At 47.5% G+C, this 17328-nt stretch overlaps 1 protein-coding gene across 4 annotated transcripts in view; it reads left to right on the top strand.

Moving 5' to 3' along the window:
- Positions 1 to 17328, top strand: part of ITGB1 (integrin subunit beta 1) — a 324864-nt gene that overhangs the window by 284997 nt on the left and 22539 nt on the right. For all 4 annotated transcript variants that reach the window (XM_085631856.1, XM_085631854.1, XM_085631857.1 and 1 more), the window contains exons 14-15: positions 4259 to 4491; positions 15449 to 15615. In XM_085631856.1, the coding sequence (XP_085487982.1) occupies positions 4259 to 4491; positions 15449 to 15615 (400 nt within the window). The remainder of the gene's footprint in view (positions 1 to 4258; positions 4492 to 15448; positions 15616 to 17328) is intronic.

The following is a 17328-nucleotide window of genomic DNA, read 5'->3' as shown; positions in this document are numbered from 1 at the left end:
CACCACCACTTCGAGAGGTAAGTTGGGTAGTTGTAGGTTAGGTGGGTACCCCGGGATTGGGCACAGGGGGCCGCAGGGCGCCGGGTGCAGGGGTGCCTTTTGATGTCGGGAATCTTACCCTCTTGTTGATCGCGGTTGGGGAGGCACTCTGTTCTGAGGCTGCAGGCTTCTTCCGGAATGTCGAGGGGGGTCCTTGGGTGCCGGACTCGGGGTCACAGTCGCCGTGGGGTCGTCCTCAGGGTCTTTGTTCACTCCGGCACTGGCCAGGCTTGGCTGGTGCAGAGTGTGCTGGGTTCGCGGTTCCGGGCTGCTGCCAGGGGTTAGAGATAGGTTTCTGAGTAGAGCCTCTACTCATGGGAGTCCCAGGGGCTTTAGAGTTCAAAGGTAGCCAGGTCCTCCGGGGTTTTTGAGGTTGCTGGCCACAAGAGATGCCACGCTGGAGCAGGAGCAGGTTCGAGGGTCGACAGGCCGGTAGGGCTGGGGCCAAAGCAGTTGGTGTCTTCCTCTTTTTAGCAGCTGCAGGGCAGGTCTTTGTTCTTCTTGCTCTTCTTGTAGTTTCGAATCTGGGATCTTGGGAAGGAAGGTTCAGGGGGCCCCTAAATACTAGATTTAGGGGCGTTACAGGTAGGTGAAGGCCAGGGACCAATGGGTCCTTGTCCTGGGGTGGTTACACCCCCTATCCTGCCTCTCTCCTGTGGGAGGGGGGCAGTAGCCTAATCCTGATAGGGTAGGGCCTCCCATCTTCAAGATGGCGAGAGCCCGGAGATGTGCTTCACCTCGCCTCCCCCACCTGAGGGGTGGTGTGGGCAGGCTGGCACATCCCCTGTCCTTGTATGGGGTTTCCGGCCAAGCTTCCTGCCAGAGTGGGGGGTTGCAGTGGCCTGGGGAAACTCCAACTGGCGGCATGCCTTTGAAGCTTCCCTTTGCTCATCCTGGGGGAGGAGATTTCTCACCTCACCCAGGATGTGCATTGTTGCAGGCCCGGGAGAGCAGGGGCTCTCCCACCCAGGGGTCCAGCAACGTGTCTGCTGTGTGGCAGCCTGGGCAGCCTCAGAGCAGACGTGGATTGTAGGTTAGCTGTAAGGGGGTATCTCTAAGATGCCCTCTGGGGTGCTTAGTACATTAAATCCCACACTGGCATCAGTGTGGGTTTAATGTGCTGAGAAGTTTGATACCAAACTTCCCAGTCTTCAGTGTTGCCATTATGGTGCTGTGGAGCTCGTGTTTGACGAGCTCTCAGCACCATGTACTTGTAAAAGGCAGCACTGTACTTACAGTGCCCAGGAATGGACCTGGGTACTGTAGGGGCACAGGGCTCCTGCTCCTGTGCCCACACCATAGGCATAAGGCACCCAGCCAGAGGGGTGGCTGACATATGCCTTGGCAGTGTAGGTGATGGGCATGGCACACAGAGATGTGTGCCATGTCGACTCTTTGTTTTGTCCTGCACCCAGACACTCAGCCTGCAAAGGCAGTGTGTGTGTGTGTGTGTGTGTGTGTGTAAGGGTACAGGGCCTCTAAGGGTGGCACAATGAGTGCTGCAGCCCTTAGAGGCCTTCCCTGGTCACAAGGCCCTGGGTACCTAGGGTACCATTTACCAGGGGCTGACATGTGGCCAGGGTTTGCCAATTGGGAGTTTGTGTGTTTTAAGGAAGGAACATAGGCCCTGGGCACCTGATTGGCAGGAGCCCAGGGCACAACAAGGAAAAGTGCATCAGCTATTAGGCAAAAAAAAAGGGGGGGTTACTGCAACAGAAACCCACTTTCTCACACTGGGCACCTGATTGGTAGGGGTCCAGGGCACAATCAGTCAAAGTACATTCAGCAATTCGAGGGGCGCTTCCCCCCGGGACGCAGATGGTCTTTCGGATTTGGAGGCAGGCCCTGCGTCGTATGGGATGGTGGAATACCCTAACTGGGGAGACTCCCCTCTGGGGCAATGGACGCTTGCCGGAGCTGGCGGCTCTACGGGGATTCACGGGTTGGGATAACATTGGAATATCATCGCTGGGCGACGTACTGTCGGGAGTTACGCTAAAATCGTTCCAGGAATTAAGCCGGGAGTATGACATGCCACGAACCCAGTTTTTCCGATACCTGCAGTTTCGCCACGCCATTGCCCCGTACTTGGAGGGTCTGGAGTCCGTGCCGGAGTTCAGCCCCTTGGAGGCGAGGGTGTTTATGGGTAACCTGGAAACCAAAAAAATTTCACGCATTTACCAGTCGCTGGTTGTTCATTGCTCCCCCTCGCTACAGAAATTACGGGATGCGTGGGTAAGGGATGTGGGAGATCTAGACGAGGATGACTGGAGGGAAGCGTTAGCGGCCCCTAGGGAGGCGGCCATTGCAATGCGGCTGCGTCTCATTCAATTCAAGTACCTGCACCGCACATACTATACTAGACAGCGGCTGTGGCGGGCGGGTCTAATCGCCTCCCCAGATTGTCTTCGATGTGGATCGGAAGTTGGGACACTTCTACACACGGTGTGGAGCTGTGGGTCCTTATCTCGCTTCTGGAAAGGGGTATGGGATAGCCTGTCGGAAGTCCTGGGATGGGAGCTCCCTCGTACGCCAAGGTTGGGACTCCTGCACGTCATGGAGGGAATTGGGGGCAATGTCCATAAGCGACACTTGCTGCTACTAGGTCTTACCCTGGCCAAGAGAGACATTGCACAGGCCTGGAAGAACCCGCGGCCCCCTTCGGTGCTAGCCTGGAAAAGGGGACTTGATTTTTGTATGGGCATGGAGCAACCGATCTTCGTAGCTCGGGGATGCCCGCGTAAACATTTTAAAATCTGGCAGCGGTGGGCAGACTTCAGAGGCATTTGGTTGGAGCCGCCAGGGGACCAAGACCCAGGGCAGGAATTCTGAGGAGACAGGGCAGGCCAGGAACACGCCATGTTACGGATGGGGGCCGAAGGATGGGAGGGGGGACTGTAACAGTGACCATGCGATGGGGGGGGGGGGGGTGGTAACCGGGAGGAGGGGGCAGGGGGTTGGGAGGGGGAGAGGAGGGTGGGGGGATAGTTTAGGTTTGAAAGTAGGTGTAGTATGTTCTTCGTTTAACAGTAAAACAAAATGGATTGTGCTGTTGTTATTGTCATACATCTGCCTGGCTGACATACCTGGAGGTCAGGGCTCAGCAACTGTAATGCAATCATTTAATAAAATTTGTTTTAAAAAAAAAAAAAAAAAAGTGGGGGCATACCATGCAAGAAAGATGGCACTTTATCACATTATTGGAATGATTTCCCAGTTCCTCTATGTTCCACTTGTGTACAAACACTAGCCTGGCATGTCCTTGCAATAATTTCAGATTAGTAAACTGGTTTTTGTGAATCATTAAAAGTGAAGAAGAGATGTTCCCAACTTGGCTGTGTGATTAGTTAATTTTGATGTGTTAAGTTTTTAAAGCTTTTTTTAAAAAGAGAAGAACATAAACATTATTAGTCTGCTTCTGGAAAAATGTTAAATTTAAACCATACGTTTTAATAAAAATTGCATTTGGATAAGCTCTTTTCATTACTGCCCAAAATGACTGCAGTTGGGGCTGAAGCACCTATCCTTTCTAAGGATTGCAGTATAGAAGTTACACTTGGACAGCATGTATACATCTCTTGCTGTACATACTAATTAAGTGCAGCCCACCCTGAAAGTGTGACATTGATTCTGTGTTTTGCGATCTTCCACACTAAGTTGTATTGATGCATAAACAAATTATCGACTTCCTTAACATAGTAGGTTTTGGGATCCGTAATAGTGTACTGCAGCACTCTTCTAATAGCTCATTCCATGAGTTCTATACTTGGGGTTGGCACCACATTTTGAATTACTTTTTTGCAGAAAATTTATGCTATTGTGATACTGATCTAAAATGGCTGTTTACTCGAGGAACGTCTGAGCTCTGCTTATAGACCCAAATAGTTTTGGCTTTGGAGCAGTGTGGGAAAAAAAGGCTAATTTCCACCTTGGATAATGGAGCACAACCTCTAAGACTAGGTTCTGCGCCCTGTTGTGCAACATCATAAATATGTCTGCAGGTTGCAAGCCAGGCCTTAAAACGCTTGTGTATAGATATTGTTTTTTTTTTGGGGGGGTGTAACAGAAAATTACTATCAAGCCCTCTCTTGTCTGTCCTCACACTTGCAATCCTACCAATTCGCTCTGCCTTACTTTGGCAATTACCCACAGATGTCTTCTACTGTTTGCATGCAACGCCTTTTGAAATTGTTAACTTTGTGCCTTCTTTTATGAACAGGGAATGTGTGCAGTGCAAAGCTTTCAACAAAGGAGAAAAGAAAGATGTGTGTGAACAAGAGTGTAAGCATTTCAACACTACAATTGTAGAAAGTCGAGACAAGTTACCACAGCCAGGACAGGCTGATGCTCTGACGCACTGTAAAGAGAAAGATGCTGACGACTGTTGGTTCTACTTCACATACTCTGTCAATGGAACGAATGAAGTTGTTGTCCACGTGGTAGACAAACCAGGTATTAAAAACTACAATTTTGCTTTCACCTTTACAATACAGTGAGTGCTCCTTATGTTACTGTTATATAAAGTTTTTACCCGATATTCGTAGTACAGTTGCCTAGTTTTTACATACCTTAGGCCTGAAGCATAGTGCCGGTGAAGGTATGCTATTATGGCTGGATTCAACACCTACCTGGTTATTGTATCTTTGTTGCAGCACTTGTTAAGACTTCTAATTTAGGAATGTCACGTTTTGACACTGTGTCTCATGAGCATAATGTGAGCTGTATTTCTCACAGGAAGTACAGTAGCTAATAGCAATGCGAGTTTGGATTCGCTTTCAAAATTCTTTTAAAACCCAGTTGATTCTGAGGCAAGCTGTCAGCCATGTGAGAACTTGAAGGTAAAGATTTTGCTTATTTCTTTAAATGATAAGTTTCCCTTTAATTCCAAAGAGTGGGCAAATCTCGTCAAGCGGAAAGTTAATTCTTGCTATGGGTAGATGCACGCAACACTGGAGAAAAATCTAATCCTAGAAAGACAGGTTAAATATATCCTTGCACCATTTGTGACAAGTCTTCCCATCCAAATTAAATTTTTTGCAGTACACAAATTTAGGTATACTATTTTGTGTCACCATTCTTTTAATGGTAAAGGCTCCAGCCAGTGGCTCAAAGAACCTGGTTCATGTCAGTTTGACAGCTGTGCTTTCAAAACTCCGACCTAAACTAATTCAGATTTTCATGAACATCATAGATCTATACAAAAAGAAAAGTGTTACGGTGAAAAGACCTTAATAAGGATGCACATGCTGGTTCTGCAAGTCTGGACAAATGTCAGGATCTTTGACCAAAGCCCGGCCATGTGCAGTGCTGAATGGACACATTGCAGTTGAATGAAGTGGATTATAAAGAAAAGTAATTCAGCAAAAAACAGTTTATTTATGATTCAGCAATTATAAACCAGGAAGCTATACTTAGTGCAGACTCAACACACAATACATACCATATACTATGTTCAGTGTAGCCATTTCTCAAAGTCACACAAAAAGACTGTCTACCAAGAGCTAAACATGATGGGGGCATTAGTTATAGCATGTGTTTTGTGCATTCCATACCATAACTGGCAAATTTCTTCTGATATTGATATATAAAATTATGATTATTTGGGCAAGCGCTCCTCATTCGAATGAGGGCTGCCACAGATTGCCAGAACATTAATTTACATCCAAAAAAACAGATGTGTCGATAATGACCAAGCTGTTTGTTTAACATCATATAACAAAATATATTAATCACTGAACCCTGTGAGTTCTGCATTTAATCCCTGGAGTGAGTGTGTCTGATGAGGGAGAGGGGGGGTCATATGTAGTATAAATGGGTTGGCAACCCTTGATAGCACTCGAGATAGACCTGAGGGCTTGCCAGAGAATCATATCCGGTACTTGCATGAAGATACAGCCCCGCACACACAAGCTCACCCACAGACACCCCAATATTTCTTTCTAGTGTTGGGCCCAGTCATGTGCTAATTATTTTTCTTAGTCCACGCACAATGCACTATGTCTGAACAGGTCAGGAATATTTCCCCTCACTTATCGTCCTCTCCCCTTCATCCCATAAGAGGTGATTAAGATCAGCCGGTCTCCATGACATTCATCCCAGTAGCAGTAATCTGAACTATACAGCCCTGGTATTCTGTGCTCCTGGAGATTTCCTTTAATCCACACAAAAAGCCCCTGTTGAGGCAGGACCTTTTTACTCCGCATCTGGGCCATTTCTGATACACTGATCCCAGACAGCTGAGCCCTAGTGATTTGCCACCCGAGTTCCTAGAATTTGGTTACATGAAAGTTCTAGAAGAATGCATGATTCTCCTTTGAGGGGCACATAAGAACACTACCTGTGCCTATTGTACAGAAATTAATGCACTACTGTTTCTCCAGACATTTGGAGCCTTTTAATGCCTGTGCTAGAGATTGTTTGCTACCTCTTACACCTATACAAGGCAGGCCATGCCTACTCTTCTGTATTTCTGTATGTTTACCCCTAACCCCAGTTGCATCGTATTTACAAAACAGAACACATCACTTTTCAAGGTCCCAGCCATCAAGACCTTCATGGAGGGCCTTAAAAGGGTAAGGCCTCCCAAAGCGTTCCTGCCCCATTGTGGAACCTAAATATTTTCCTCGAATGACTCGTGTCTATTTGAGCTTCACACTCAGGAAACCTACAGTTCTTCTCTTGGAATGTGGCTTTTAGTCTGTCACTTACCTCAGATCATTAGTGGGCTCCAAGATCTTACAATATTGTAATCATACATCCAAGTTCACATGGATAGAATCATCCTTTGGAGCAATCCTGCATTTATTGCAAAAGCCCGCCTCACCCTTTCACATGAAACAGGCCACTGAGCTACCGTCTTCTTCCAGTAACCAGAATCTGTAACAGAAAAAAAGCCCTTCACATCCAAATGTTGACGGACTTCATGTACTATATTGATAAAGTATGCAATGTATGTGAATCTGTAACACTACACACATGACAGATGATTTTGCAGCATTAATCTTTTCTAGATCCATATGCTGTGTATTATTCCGCCATCTAGCGGTTGGATACGGAATTCTCCAATATAGTAGTATTTTTTTCTATTTTAGTTTTTTGTTATTGGGCGTTGACAGTGCCACCATTTGGTGTCCTAACCTACCACCTCTGGCATCATAAGCCCGTCCCGGAAGCTTCCACTCGTGGTCTCCATCTTCAGATTCTCTGGATGCTTTGCTGAGGGCTCTCCAAGCCAGGAAAAGAATGAAGTTCAGACTAAGTTTGTTGAAGAAATTTGGAAGAAGATAATCTCACAAAGGTACCAGGGAATATTGCCATCAGGGGATTTTTTTTCTGAGTTTTTAGAGAATGCCCGGACAGCTGCTTCCTGTCTGTATGATGAAGACGCCATTTCAATTCTGCTCGAAATGCCCTCTTAAATTAACACAGAAAGACCAACATCAGGTGTGTAACCTTTTTCTTCCACTCTACCATCAGAGAGACTGTGAAGCAAGACAAAGTGACGAGAGAAGCAGAGACAGGTGCACTACACCATGCAGGGACATAGGCAAACACCCTCCTGAAGAGACCTGGGAGAAGCTGAGGACACTGACCTGAGAATCTTTAAGGTCAAAGGAGAATCGCTGAAAACCAAAGAAGAAATCAAGGTAAAACAAAAAAGTCAGTTGTTGTCAGTCTCGAAAATCGGACTCAAAAGTACAAAAGAGAGCCTCAACGCTTAAAAACTCGCTGAGCAAAGGCAGACCTGGACACAAAGAGCTCCTTGGATCCTCAACAGAGACACCACTGGTGGAAAGTCTCCCGATAAGCCTACTGCGTCGAAAGACATTAGAAGTTGAGACGTTCCGACGCCGAAAAAGAAAAGTCTGGAGGAGCCCAAGAACTCAAAGATCGACACTTCTTCGAAAGAATCCTCAACGTCCAAAAGAAAATAGAGGCTTGACCCCGAAGAGTGCTCTGTGGAAATAGAGAGGAAGAGGCGACTGAAGGCAGAGATGGCAGCTTTGATCCAAAAGGAGGCTTTCAACGCTTCCCTTAGAGAATTGCGAATTCCACAAAAAGCTTTTACACCAAAAGAGCAATGCGAGAAAGGCGGTAGAGGAACTGTACCCTCCCATGACACCAGAATGTCAGGAAGAAGAGTAGGAATCCTATGAGGAGTAGGACCAAGTAGGCTTGGGAATGTTTTGGGGATCAGAGGATTCTGAATATGCTGAGACGCAATGGCATCCACTTGGGACAGATTCCCCTGAAGAAGGGATTGATTTGTTATCCGTTGATGACATTGCTATGTACAGTCAGATCATCAAGAAGGCTGCTGACAAATGCAGGGCTGCCCCCTTATTTATTTGCTCTGGCTATGGAGCCATTGGCTGCATGGGTGCGCATCGATGCACAGATACAGGGTTTTGAATGGGCTACGGTATTGTCGGATAGGATTGCACTATATGCGAACCACGTCCTTTTCTTTCTCACAGCCGTAGACAGGACAGGGCCGCGGCTATTGCGTATCATGCAGATTTTGAGAGACATCTTGACTATATATGAATCCCCGTAAGTCCACGTTATGGATTCTGGGGGATCGAATGGGCATGGGCGCGTTGATCTCTTCGGTTCAGGTGGCGGGGCTGAAATACTTAGGCGTGTTCCTGTCAGACGGGCCCGTGGTCTCCTGGGAGCGTAACCTGGTTCCAGTGTGGGAACGAATACACGACGACCTCAAGGCCTGGTCCCGTATGCCTCTGTCGATATATGGCAAATCGGTTATGTTTAAGATGGTGGCGCTACCCCGGCTCCTTTATCAGCTACAAAATCACCCCTATCAGATCCCGCCCCGATGGTTCCGACCGGTGAATTCGGCGCTTGGGCAGTTTCTATGGGAGGGGGGAAGGGTGCGGGTGGCCCTACGAACGTGCTTCTTGTCCAACTATTGTGGGGGGGCTAGCATCCTCTGACATTCACTCGTACTATCAAGCCTCGCATCTGCTGGTCCTCGATGAGTGGTGGTACGGTAATAGGAAAGACCCAGCGTACGCGGTCGAGCGGCAACTCATGGGACACCACTCGCTGCACGCAATTCTTTATTCGGCACCTCTGCGGGGTTCACTGCCGTCGGCTACAAGAGTAGTATTTCAGATCGGGAGGCAGGAGCTGCGACGGATGGGGTGGTGGAACACGCTGACTCGGGAGACCCCCCTTTGGAATAATGGGCGCATACTTCAGCTGGCGGCCCTACAGGGCTTCCAGGGGTGGGATAACCTAGGCATCTCAGTCCTGGGTGATGTTATGAGGGGGCTGACACTCCAATCCTTCCAGGACCTCCAGAAAGAATTCCTCATGCCACAGTCCCGGTTGTATCGATACCTTCAATTTAGGCACGCCCTGTCCCCTAGCCTAGAGGACCTGGAGTCCTGCTGGAATTTAGCCCGCTGGCGGCAAAAGTTTTTATGGGGGACCTTAAAGACTATAACATCTCCCAGATTTATCAACCCCTGGTTACTCGTTGCTCCCCCACGCTACAGAAACTCCGGGGAGACTGGGAGGGCGATGTGGGTCCGCTAGAGGAGGACTGGACCGCGGCCCTAGCTGCTCTGCGGGGGGCGGCCATAGCAGTACGACTTCGCCTCGTCCAGTTCAATTATTTACACCGGGTTTATTTTACACGAGTGCGCCTGTGGAAGGCGGGGCTGATAGCCTCTCCCATGTGTCTTTGATGCTGCCAGGAGGAGGGTACATTTATTCATACAGTATGGCATTATCTTTCCCTAGATCATTTCTGGAGGGGGGTATTTACCGGTCTCTCGCAAGTCCTGGGGTGGTAGCTCCCCTGCACACCGCGACTTGCTCTGCTCCATGCTATGGAGGGGATAGGAGGCAATATTTACAAGCGGCACCTAATGCAATTGGCCTTTGCTCTAGCGAAAAGGGACATAGCCAAGGTATGGAAGGCACCAAGGGCGCCTTGGTGGCTGCATGGAAGAATGGCCTGGACTTCTGCATGGGGCTGGAGCAACCCATCTTTGCTGCTAGGGGGTGCCCGCACAAACACTACAAGATTTGGAAATGATGGGCGGATTATCGGGGCCTGCTGTTGGAACCGGCATCAGCAACAGAGGCCCACCCTCTGGGATAATTCATATTTCCAAATTCGGAGAGTGGAGGTGTGGTGTTGGGGGGTGCCCGGAGGGGAAGACCCCCTGCTTTATTTCCAAGCTTTGTTCCGGATTGTGAGGACTTAGTGCGATTGGTGGGAGGGGGAGGGTTGCAGGGGGAGGGTGTTGGAGCAATCTTTATATTCTTTGTTTTTTTCTTTTTCCTATTTATCTGAAAAATGTCCAAGTCATTATTTGTGTATGGTTTGATTGTGCAGTTGTCTCTGGAGTACAGAGCCCTGCAATATCTGTGCAACTTGGCAAATAAAATTTGTTTTAAAAAAAAGGCTGCTGATAAATATGGAGTTCAGCTTGCAGAGAAGACTCAGTCATGCTTCCTCCTATAGACTTTAATTCCATCACAGACAATGCTACCCAGTGTTCTGGACCAGGGGAGGGAAGCTTTCAAAGCGCCTGCTACTTGCAGGTTGGTGACACTGAGGGCTGAGAAAGTATAAGCACTCATCAAAGGACCCTCCATACATAAAGGACACAGTGCCTGCAGACTCAACCATAACTTCCACTGCAAAGAAAGCCAATATTTCATCAACTTTGGGCCACCCCCAGACAAGGAAAGTAAGGATCTAATGGGTGAAAGGAGCACAACCAATCACTGGCCGTCTTTATATAAGCTATCTTAAACAAGCACTTTTTTAGGACATACAAAAAGTAGTGAGTTATATTCAGTCCGCTCTTTTCCTCCAGATCATAATGGTAAATGGCTAGATTCATGGAGTATATTAGTATCTCATGTTTCATATAGCATACACTTCAACAACAACCATGAGAGAAGAGGTGGATAAGTTGCAAACTGTGTTTGTTTGAATCTTGTTTCCCCTTCCCATCTTTAGCACAGTGTATCATACTGGTCCGATACGTTTTCACCATCTGCCTCATTTTCCATCACTTCAGAAATCGGCAGTGGCTAATGATGGTCCGTTTAATTTGTGGTAGTGTGGGCGAGCAGTAAGACTTTATCAGAGGGTAGTGTTAAGCATTTGTTGTACACCCTCAATTAGCAAATGATGTCACACACTCAAAGACTGAACTCAGACCAATTGTGTTTGTATACCAATATGGTTAAGTTATTTTAGTTCTAGAACCAAGCCTGGCACAGGTAAGTGAAATAAATGCTTTGCAAAATCTTATGCAGTGTTTACCTCTAAATGCAGGTTCACGTGCAGTGTGATTGAAATAAAGGGAAGTCAAAATATCTAAATTACAGTACAGAATACTTTTCAGTTACTTTTTAGATTACTTTTTAAGTTACTTTTTCTCCTCCGTGTGATATGCCTAAATATCACACTGGGACATTTCCTAGAGAAAAGGTAAGTAAAATCAGTTTTGCACATTTGTAGTTATTCAGGTTCCCATACAAATCTACTCCACATGTAGAATGTTTTTCAGAGAAAACCAGTCAATCTATTCCTATGGAGAGAAATGAATTGATCGGTTACCAGGTAAGTACTCAGTCTTTGGGGTTGAGTTTCTGGGGTTAGATCAAGGGTGCCCCCAGGGTCAAGGATGCCCTCTTGTTACACCCTCAGCGGCACAAGGGCGTCCGGGTGCTGATTCCCAATTTTATTCAAAGGGGGGGGTAGGGAGCCTCTGGTTGGTGGCTGCTTAAGAGCAGGCCTCATGGTTGTGGGGGCAAAGCTCCTGGGGTTTAGCTCCGGGCAAAGGGGGATCTGAGTTGGCACCTAAAGTACACCCGCAGTGGCACAGGGGCGGCTGGGTGCAGGGTGCTGCTTTGGCCTCGAGTGGTCTGTTGATTTCAATGGGGATTCTCCGGTTTCAACAGACTGCAGGCCCGGGGACGAAGATCTTCTGGAGGTGACCACCGGTTGGAGAGGTAAGTTGGGATGCTGGGATACTGTCTGTTGGGCCACCCTAGGCTGTGTGACTTTCGGGTGCAGGGGTATCTTTAAGCGTTGTGTTTTCCTTACCAGCTCCGGTCGCGGTCGGGGGGGATCCTCTGGAAAGATCCTTCAGGCTTCGCTGGGAGATACAAGGCAGGTCAGAGGTAACAAGATCTCAGGACAGGATCGCCGGGGAGGCCTCCTCGTGGTGTTGGGCAACTTGAACTCGGGCCGTAGGAGCTTGGTGCAGAGTGGTGCAGACACGCGTATTTGGCTGAAGCCAGAGTTTGGGTAAGCAAATCCAGTGCTTACGGGAGACCGAGTCTTTTCTGTCGAAGGCACGGCAGGTCCTCTGTGTTCTTGAGGTTGCTGGCTGCAGGACACACGGGATTTCGCTTCTGCAGTTTCGAGGTGTGGTTAGGACGGTAGGGCAGGGGCCAAGTCAGTGGGCGTCCTTCTTAGTTTCAGCACTGCTCTTCGGTCCTTCTTTTTCTCTTGGTTGGTTCTTGTCTGAGGAGGCAAGGTTCCGGGGTGCCCCTAAACACTAGATTTCGGGGCGTTAAAGGTAGGTAAAGGTTGGGACCAATTGGTCCCTTCCTTGAGGTGGGTACACCCCCTATTATGCCACCCTCCAGTGGGAGGGGGGCATATGCCTCACTCTGGTTGGCTGGATCCCCCCCCATCTGCAAGATGTCGGAGACTGAGTTGTTTCACCTCGCCTCCACCACCTGAGGGGTGGGGTTGGCAAAGTTGGGCACATCTCCCTTCCTCACTTTGTTTTCCCGCCGATTCTCCCGAACAAAGCGGGGGTCTGAACCAGTGTGGGCCAGTTGCTGGAAGCAGCAAAGGGCCTTGGGAAACTCACAAACGCGGCAAGCTTTGAACCTACCCCTTAGTGGACCCTGCCCATCCTGGGGAGGAGGCTTGGCACCTCGTCCAGGATGTGCATTGATTGTTTCAGACCCCCGAGAGCAGCAGGCTCTGGATCTAGGGGTCCAGAAACCTGTCTGGTGGTGGCAGCTGGTAAGAAGCCACTCAGCCTGGACACTGTTAGGCTAAGATGCCATCTGTGTGCATTTTTCATTAAATCCCACACTGGTATCGGTGCAGGTTTAATGTGCTGAGAAGTTTGATACCAAACTTCCAAGTTTTCAGTAAAGCCTTTATAGTTGGGTGGAGTACGTAATGACAAACTCCCAGCACCATATACTCTTAATGACAGTACTGCACTTACAATGTCTAAGAATTGACTTAGACACTGCAGGGGTTCAGGGCTCATGCACCTGTACCCTCACCACTGGTATAGTGCACCCAGCTAGAGGGGTGACTTGACCTGTGCCAGGGCACAGCATGCAAAGGCTGGGAGGTGTGTGTGTGTGTGTGTGTGTGTGTATGTGTACACGTGTGTGTACATGTGTGTGTGTGTACATGTGTGTGTGTACACGTGTGTGTGTACATGTGTGTGTACACGTGTGTGTGTGTGTACACGTGTGTGTGTGTGTACACGTGTGTGTGTACACGTACACGGCCTCTAAAGGTGGCACAGTAAGTTCTGCAGCCCTTAGAGGCCTTCCCCGACCTGTGGCCGGAGAGTGCCAATTGTGTTTTGTTTGCAATGCAGTTTAGGGAAAGAACATGGGTACCTGTTTGGCAGGAACCCAGGGCACACTCAGTCAAAGCACATCAGCAGTTCAGCAAAAAAGTGTGGGCAACCATGCAAAAAGAGGGCACTTTCTTACAAGAGTGTAGACACGCTTTTGATGAGCCTGCCTCCTCTGCTTCCCAAGTGCACCGTCTCCAAGACAGATCCACTCATTTCATCTCAACCCACTTCTCTTGTGAACCTCTCTAGTGTTGGTAAGTTGTGCAATCTTATGCACCTCTTTAGCTGGTATGCTGGATGGAAGCCTATAGCTTGGGAGACAAGCTCAGAACAGTGTGTGAACGTCGCATAACATTGACATCCTGAGCCAGGGGACCACTTGGTCAGGTTGAAGATATGTGTCAAGCATTTAGACATCAAGCTTAGAAAAAAAACATTGCCCCTTAAAATTAAAAAGAATCCATCAAACTGGACAAACATCCTTATCTTGGCAAGGGTCCTGGTTGGATCTTCCACTGGTTAGATTAGCCACTCTTCTGACTTGTAGCGGTTTACTGTGTTTCAGTTCATAACCATGAAATAAGCTCGCCCACATCACCCAACGGGGCCTTGGCTTAAATCCAACATGGCCCAAAATGGGGACAATATGCAAAGAAATAGCAAATGATCCAATAGGTTTACACTTTTCTTTTGGACGGTCACTTGTTCAAAAATACTCTCTTCCACTGCTTCAACCCCCCCCCCCTTTATAATTGTCAATTTTCTTCATCTTCTTTTTTACATACACCTGTGCACACATTTCGATGAGGAACAGTCTCTCAAAAGAATCCTTTGGTTGCCCTGTTTATATTCTATTCACACATTTTGTTCATTGGTTGGCTCCTCTTTATAAAAGGTGGACGTGTTTCGGTCCTACTCATTATTGGCCTCCTCAGGACCATGGAAAGACTAAAGTTATACGTCGGGACGGTTAAAGTACCACATATTTATGGACACCGGCAAAACGTTTGTACAGGTCATCATCTGTGCTCAATGTGGAGTATTTTAGCTCTGTAGGGGGGGGGGGTGTCTCAAAACATCTCCGGCGCCTGCACTCTCCTTAGTCCTCCTGCACCTGTACTCGACAGGAAATATGAGCTTGAAGATAGAATGTCCTGGTTGGGGCAGAGATAGTAGTGAGTATAGATGGAATAGCTAGTGAGGAGCTAATATAAGATGTTCTAAGGGAGCTTTTGTGTGGGGGAAGTCTGCCATGAATGTAAAATCTTATTTCCAAACAAAGTCAGTTTGGTCAGGCATGTGATATGTGCAAGCACAGAGCACTCTGAGCTGAGCTAGTATGAATTTAGTGACAACGGTCTTAAAAAAGCACCGTACGTTCTTTTTTGATGGGGCATTCTTGAAGTGTGTAGACCTACTGGGAAAGTGTTGCGAAAGTGAAAACTAGTTTTATACCCAGTACAGTTATGTCACTCCCATGGGTTTGTGGCCTATCCATGCTGCAGTGATTCACTGTGGTCAGGAAATCGTAAATGTAGCTCTGCTTGCCTTGACATGAGTACTTCAGCTGGCCTGGTGCACTTGTGGCACTGACATTTAACCCTTTTTTCTTTGTTTTTCACAAACCATGAAGCCTTGCTTTTGAATGAATGACCCTATGGGGAGAAGTATCATTATTGATTTTCTCTCTGCTAACACAGATTAGTTATCAAGGCTGTAATACCAATGTTTTAAATGTCTGGTTTATAAAAGCTCATGCAGTGTGCTTAATGTGTCTGTTTCTATTCACTTACCAGAGTGTCCCAGTGGTCCTGACATAATTCCGATTGTAGCTGGTGTCGTTGCTGGAATTGTTCTCATTGGCCTTGCATTGCTGCTTATCTGGAAGCTACTAATGATCATTCATGACAGGAGAGAGTTCGCCAAGTTCGAAAAGGAGAAATCGAATGCCAAGTGGGACACGGTAGGTTTTCATTTATTCTGATATTATGCATATTTTAATATTTGTGGGTCGCTCTTTTCAGTATAACAATTTGAAGAAGTGTTTTGTGGTATTTGGGTGTATATTGAAGGCGGTCAAGATAATGAAGACTGCTCAATTAGACCTCCTCCAAAGCATTTGCCAAGTTTTTCAATTTGGCAGTGGCAAGTGATGCATGCGCCATGCCTAGCCGCGCTGTTTGTTTTCCACTTCATTCAGGAACAGGCCAATTACTATATTGATATGTCTAATTGATGAGGTTTTTGTGAGTTGGTGAGGGGCATAAGCTTGCCGAAACAGAAATAGCATATTCTACAGGAGCCCAGCTGAAACCATTACATTAAATTCACATATTTATTTTATTACCGACCAAATCCTAATCTCACTGGTGTCCTTTTAGACAGTGTGAAGGTTTTTGATTACCTTGGGCTGACCCTTACAGAACTGGATTGGTGCAGTCATATTGAAAAACGTTGGTTGCAACATACAGGGGCTTTACTTGGAGCACAACAAAGGTTCTATTTCCGTCCCAACAACCCCGATAGTACAAATTTATAAAGCGCAGGCCATGAGACCTGCCCTTTACAGGGCTGAGCTTAGGGAGCATATGGCTATGCCAAAATTGCTAGTTTCTGAGAATAACTTTCTAGGCTAGTTATTGGGGCTTCCTGCCAGTAAACCACTGCTCCACATAGGCTAGACCTGGGACTCAAGTCAATCACAGAGGGGGCTGGAATTAGGCCCATTTTCTATTGGAGGCGAATCTGGGCCTCACCCAAGTTACATTCCTGTCGGGAGGGCCTTAAAGAAGTGTTATGTTCCCTTGGGTCAGGAAGTATTCCATGGATTAGATATATTAAAGACACTTTAACAAAGGTGTGGTGTGCTGCCCTGTGGATTAAGCCAGAGCCCACACGCACAATTGTTAAAAAATTGTTAAAATTGGTGGTATAAAATGGGCAGAATGTTGGCATCCCCCAGTCATCGTACTCTGACTCATATTTTTCTGTAGATCAAGGTTACTTATAACTTGGAACAAAATCTCTTTTTTTTTTTCTTTTTCTTCTTATTAAGCAGTTGAGAACACAAATCAAAGGCAATGCGATCTACATTTAAGGGCCGCTTGCAGGGGGCCTCCTCCACAACAATCCAAATACTTGACCCCGCTCTGTTTCCTTGAAGCATACCCAGCCCAGTTAAGGAGTGTTTCGGCCTCTCCTCCCTGACTATTTATATTGTGGAGACCGCCCCCCATCGCCTTCCTCGGCCCAGCTGTTGGAGTTTCCATGGACCCCATATCTTTTTGAATTTACAGGTGCAGCCTCGGGCGTGGTATGTTGAGTGTTCCGCTAGCTGGCACCAGTCTGTCCTCTTCTCATTCCCTAATCGTTGGGGACCTGCTTGCCCCCTATAGTCTGGCTAAGTTACCCTTTGCCACCCCTGCTGCTATGTTTAGCCAAGTACATATGTGGCTGGGCCATTTCTCTTCCCCCAACACACCCAGCAGCAGCCATCTGACTTCGAGTGGGAAGGTGGCCTTATTACTTCCCTCATTTTTCTCTATTATTCCTGGCCAGAAGGTTTGGATCAGCGGACAAGTCCAAAATGTGTGGTAGAACGTGCCCACTTCTCCACACCCCCTGGGGCAATCGGCTGAGTCGCTGCAGCCCATCTTGAACACCCTTGACCTTGAGA

Source organism: Triturus cristatus, chromosome 10, assembly GCF_964204655.1.
Source record: "Triturus cristatus chromosome 10, aTriCri1.1, whole genome shotgun sequence".
NCBI classification, from domain to species: domain Eukaryota; kingdom Metazoa; phylum Chordata; class Amphibia; order Caudata; family Salamandridae; genus Triturus; species Triturus cristatus.
The sequence above is the reverse complement of the archived record's forward strand: the minus strand, read 5'-3'. Positions and strand labels throughout refer to the sequence as shown.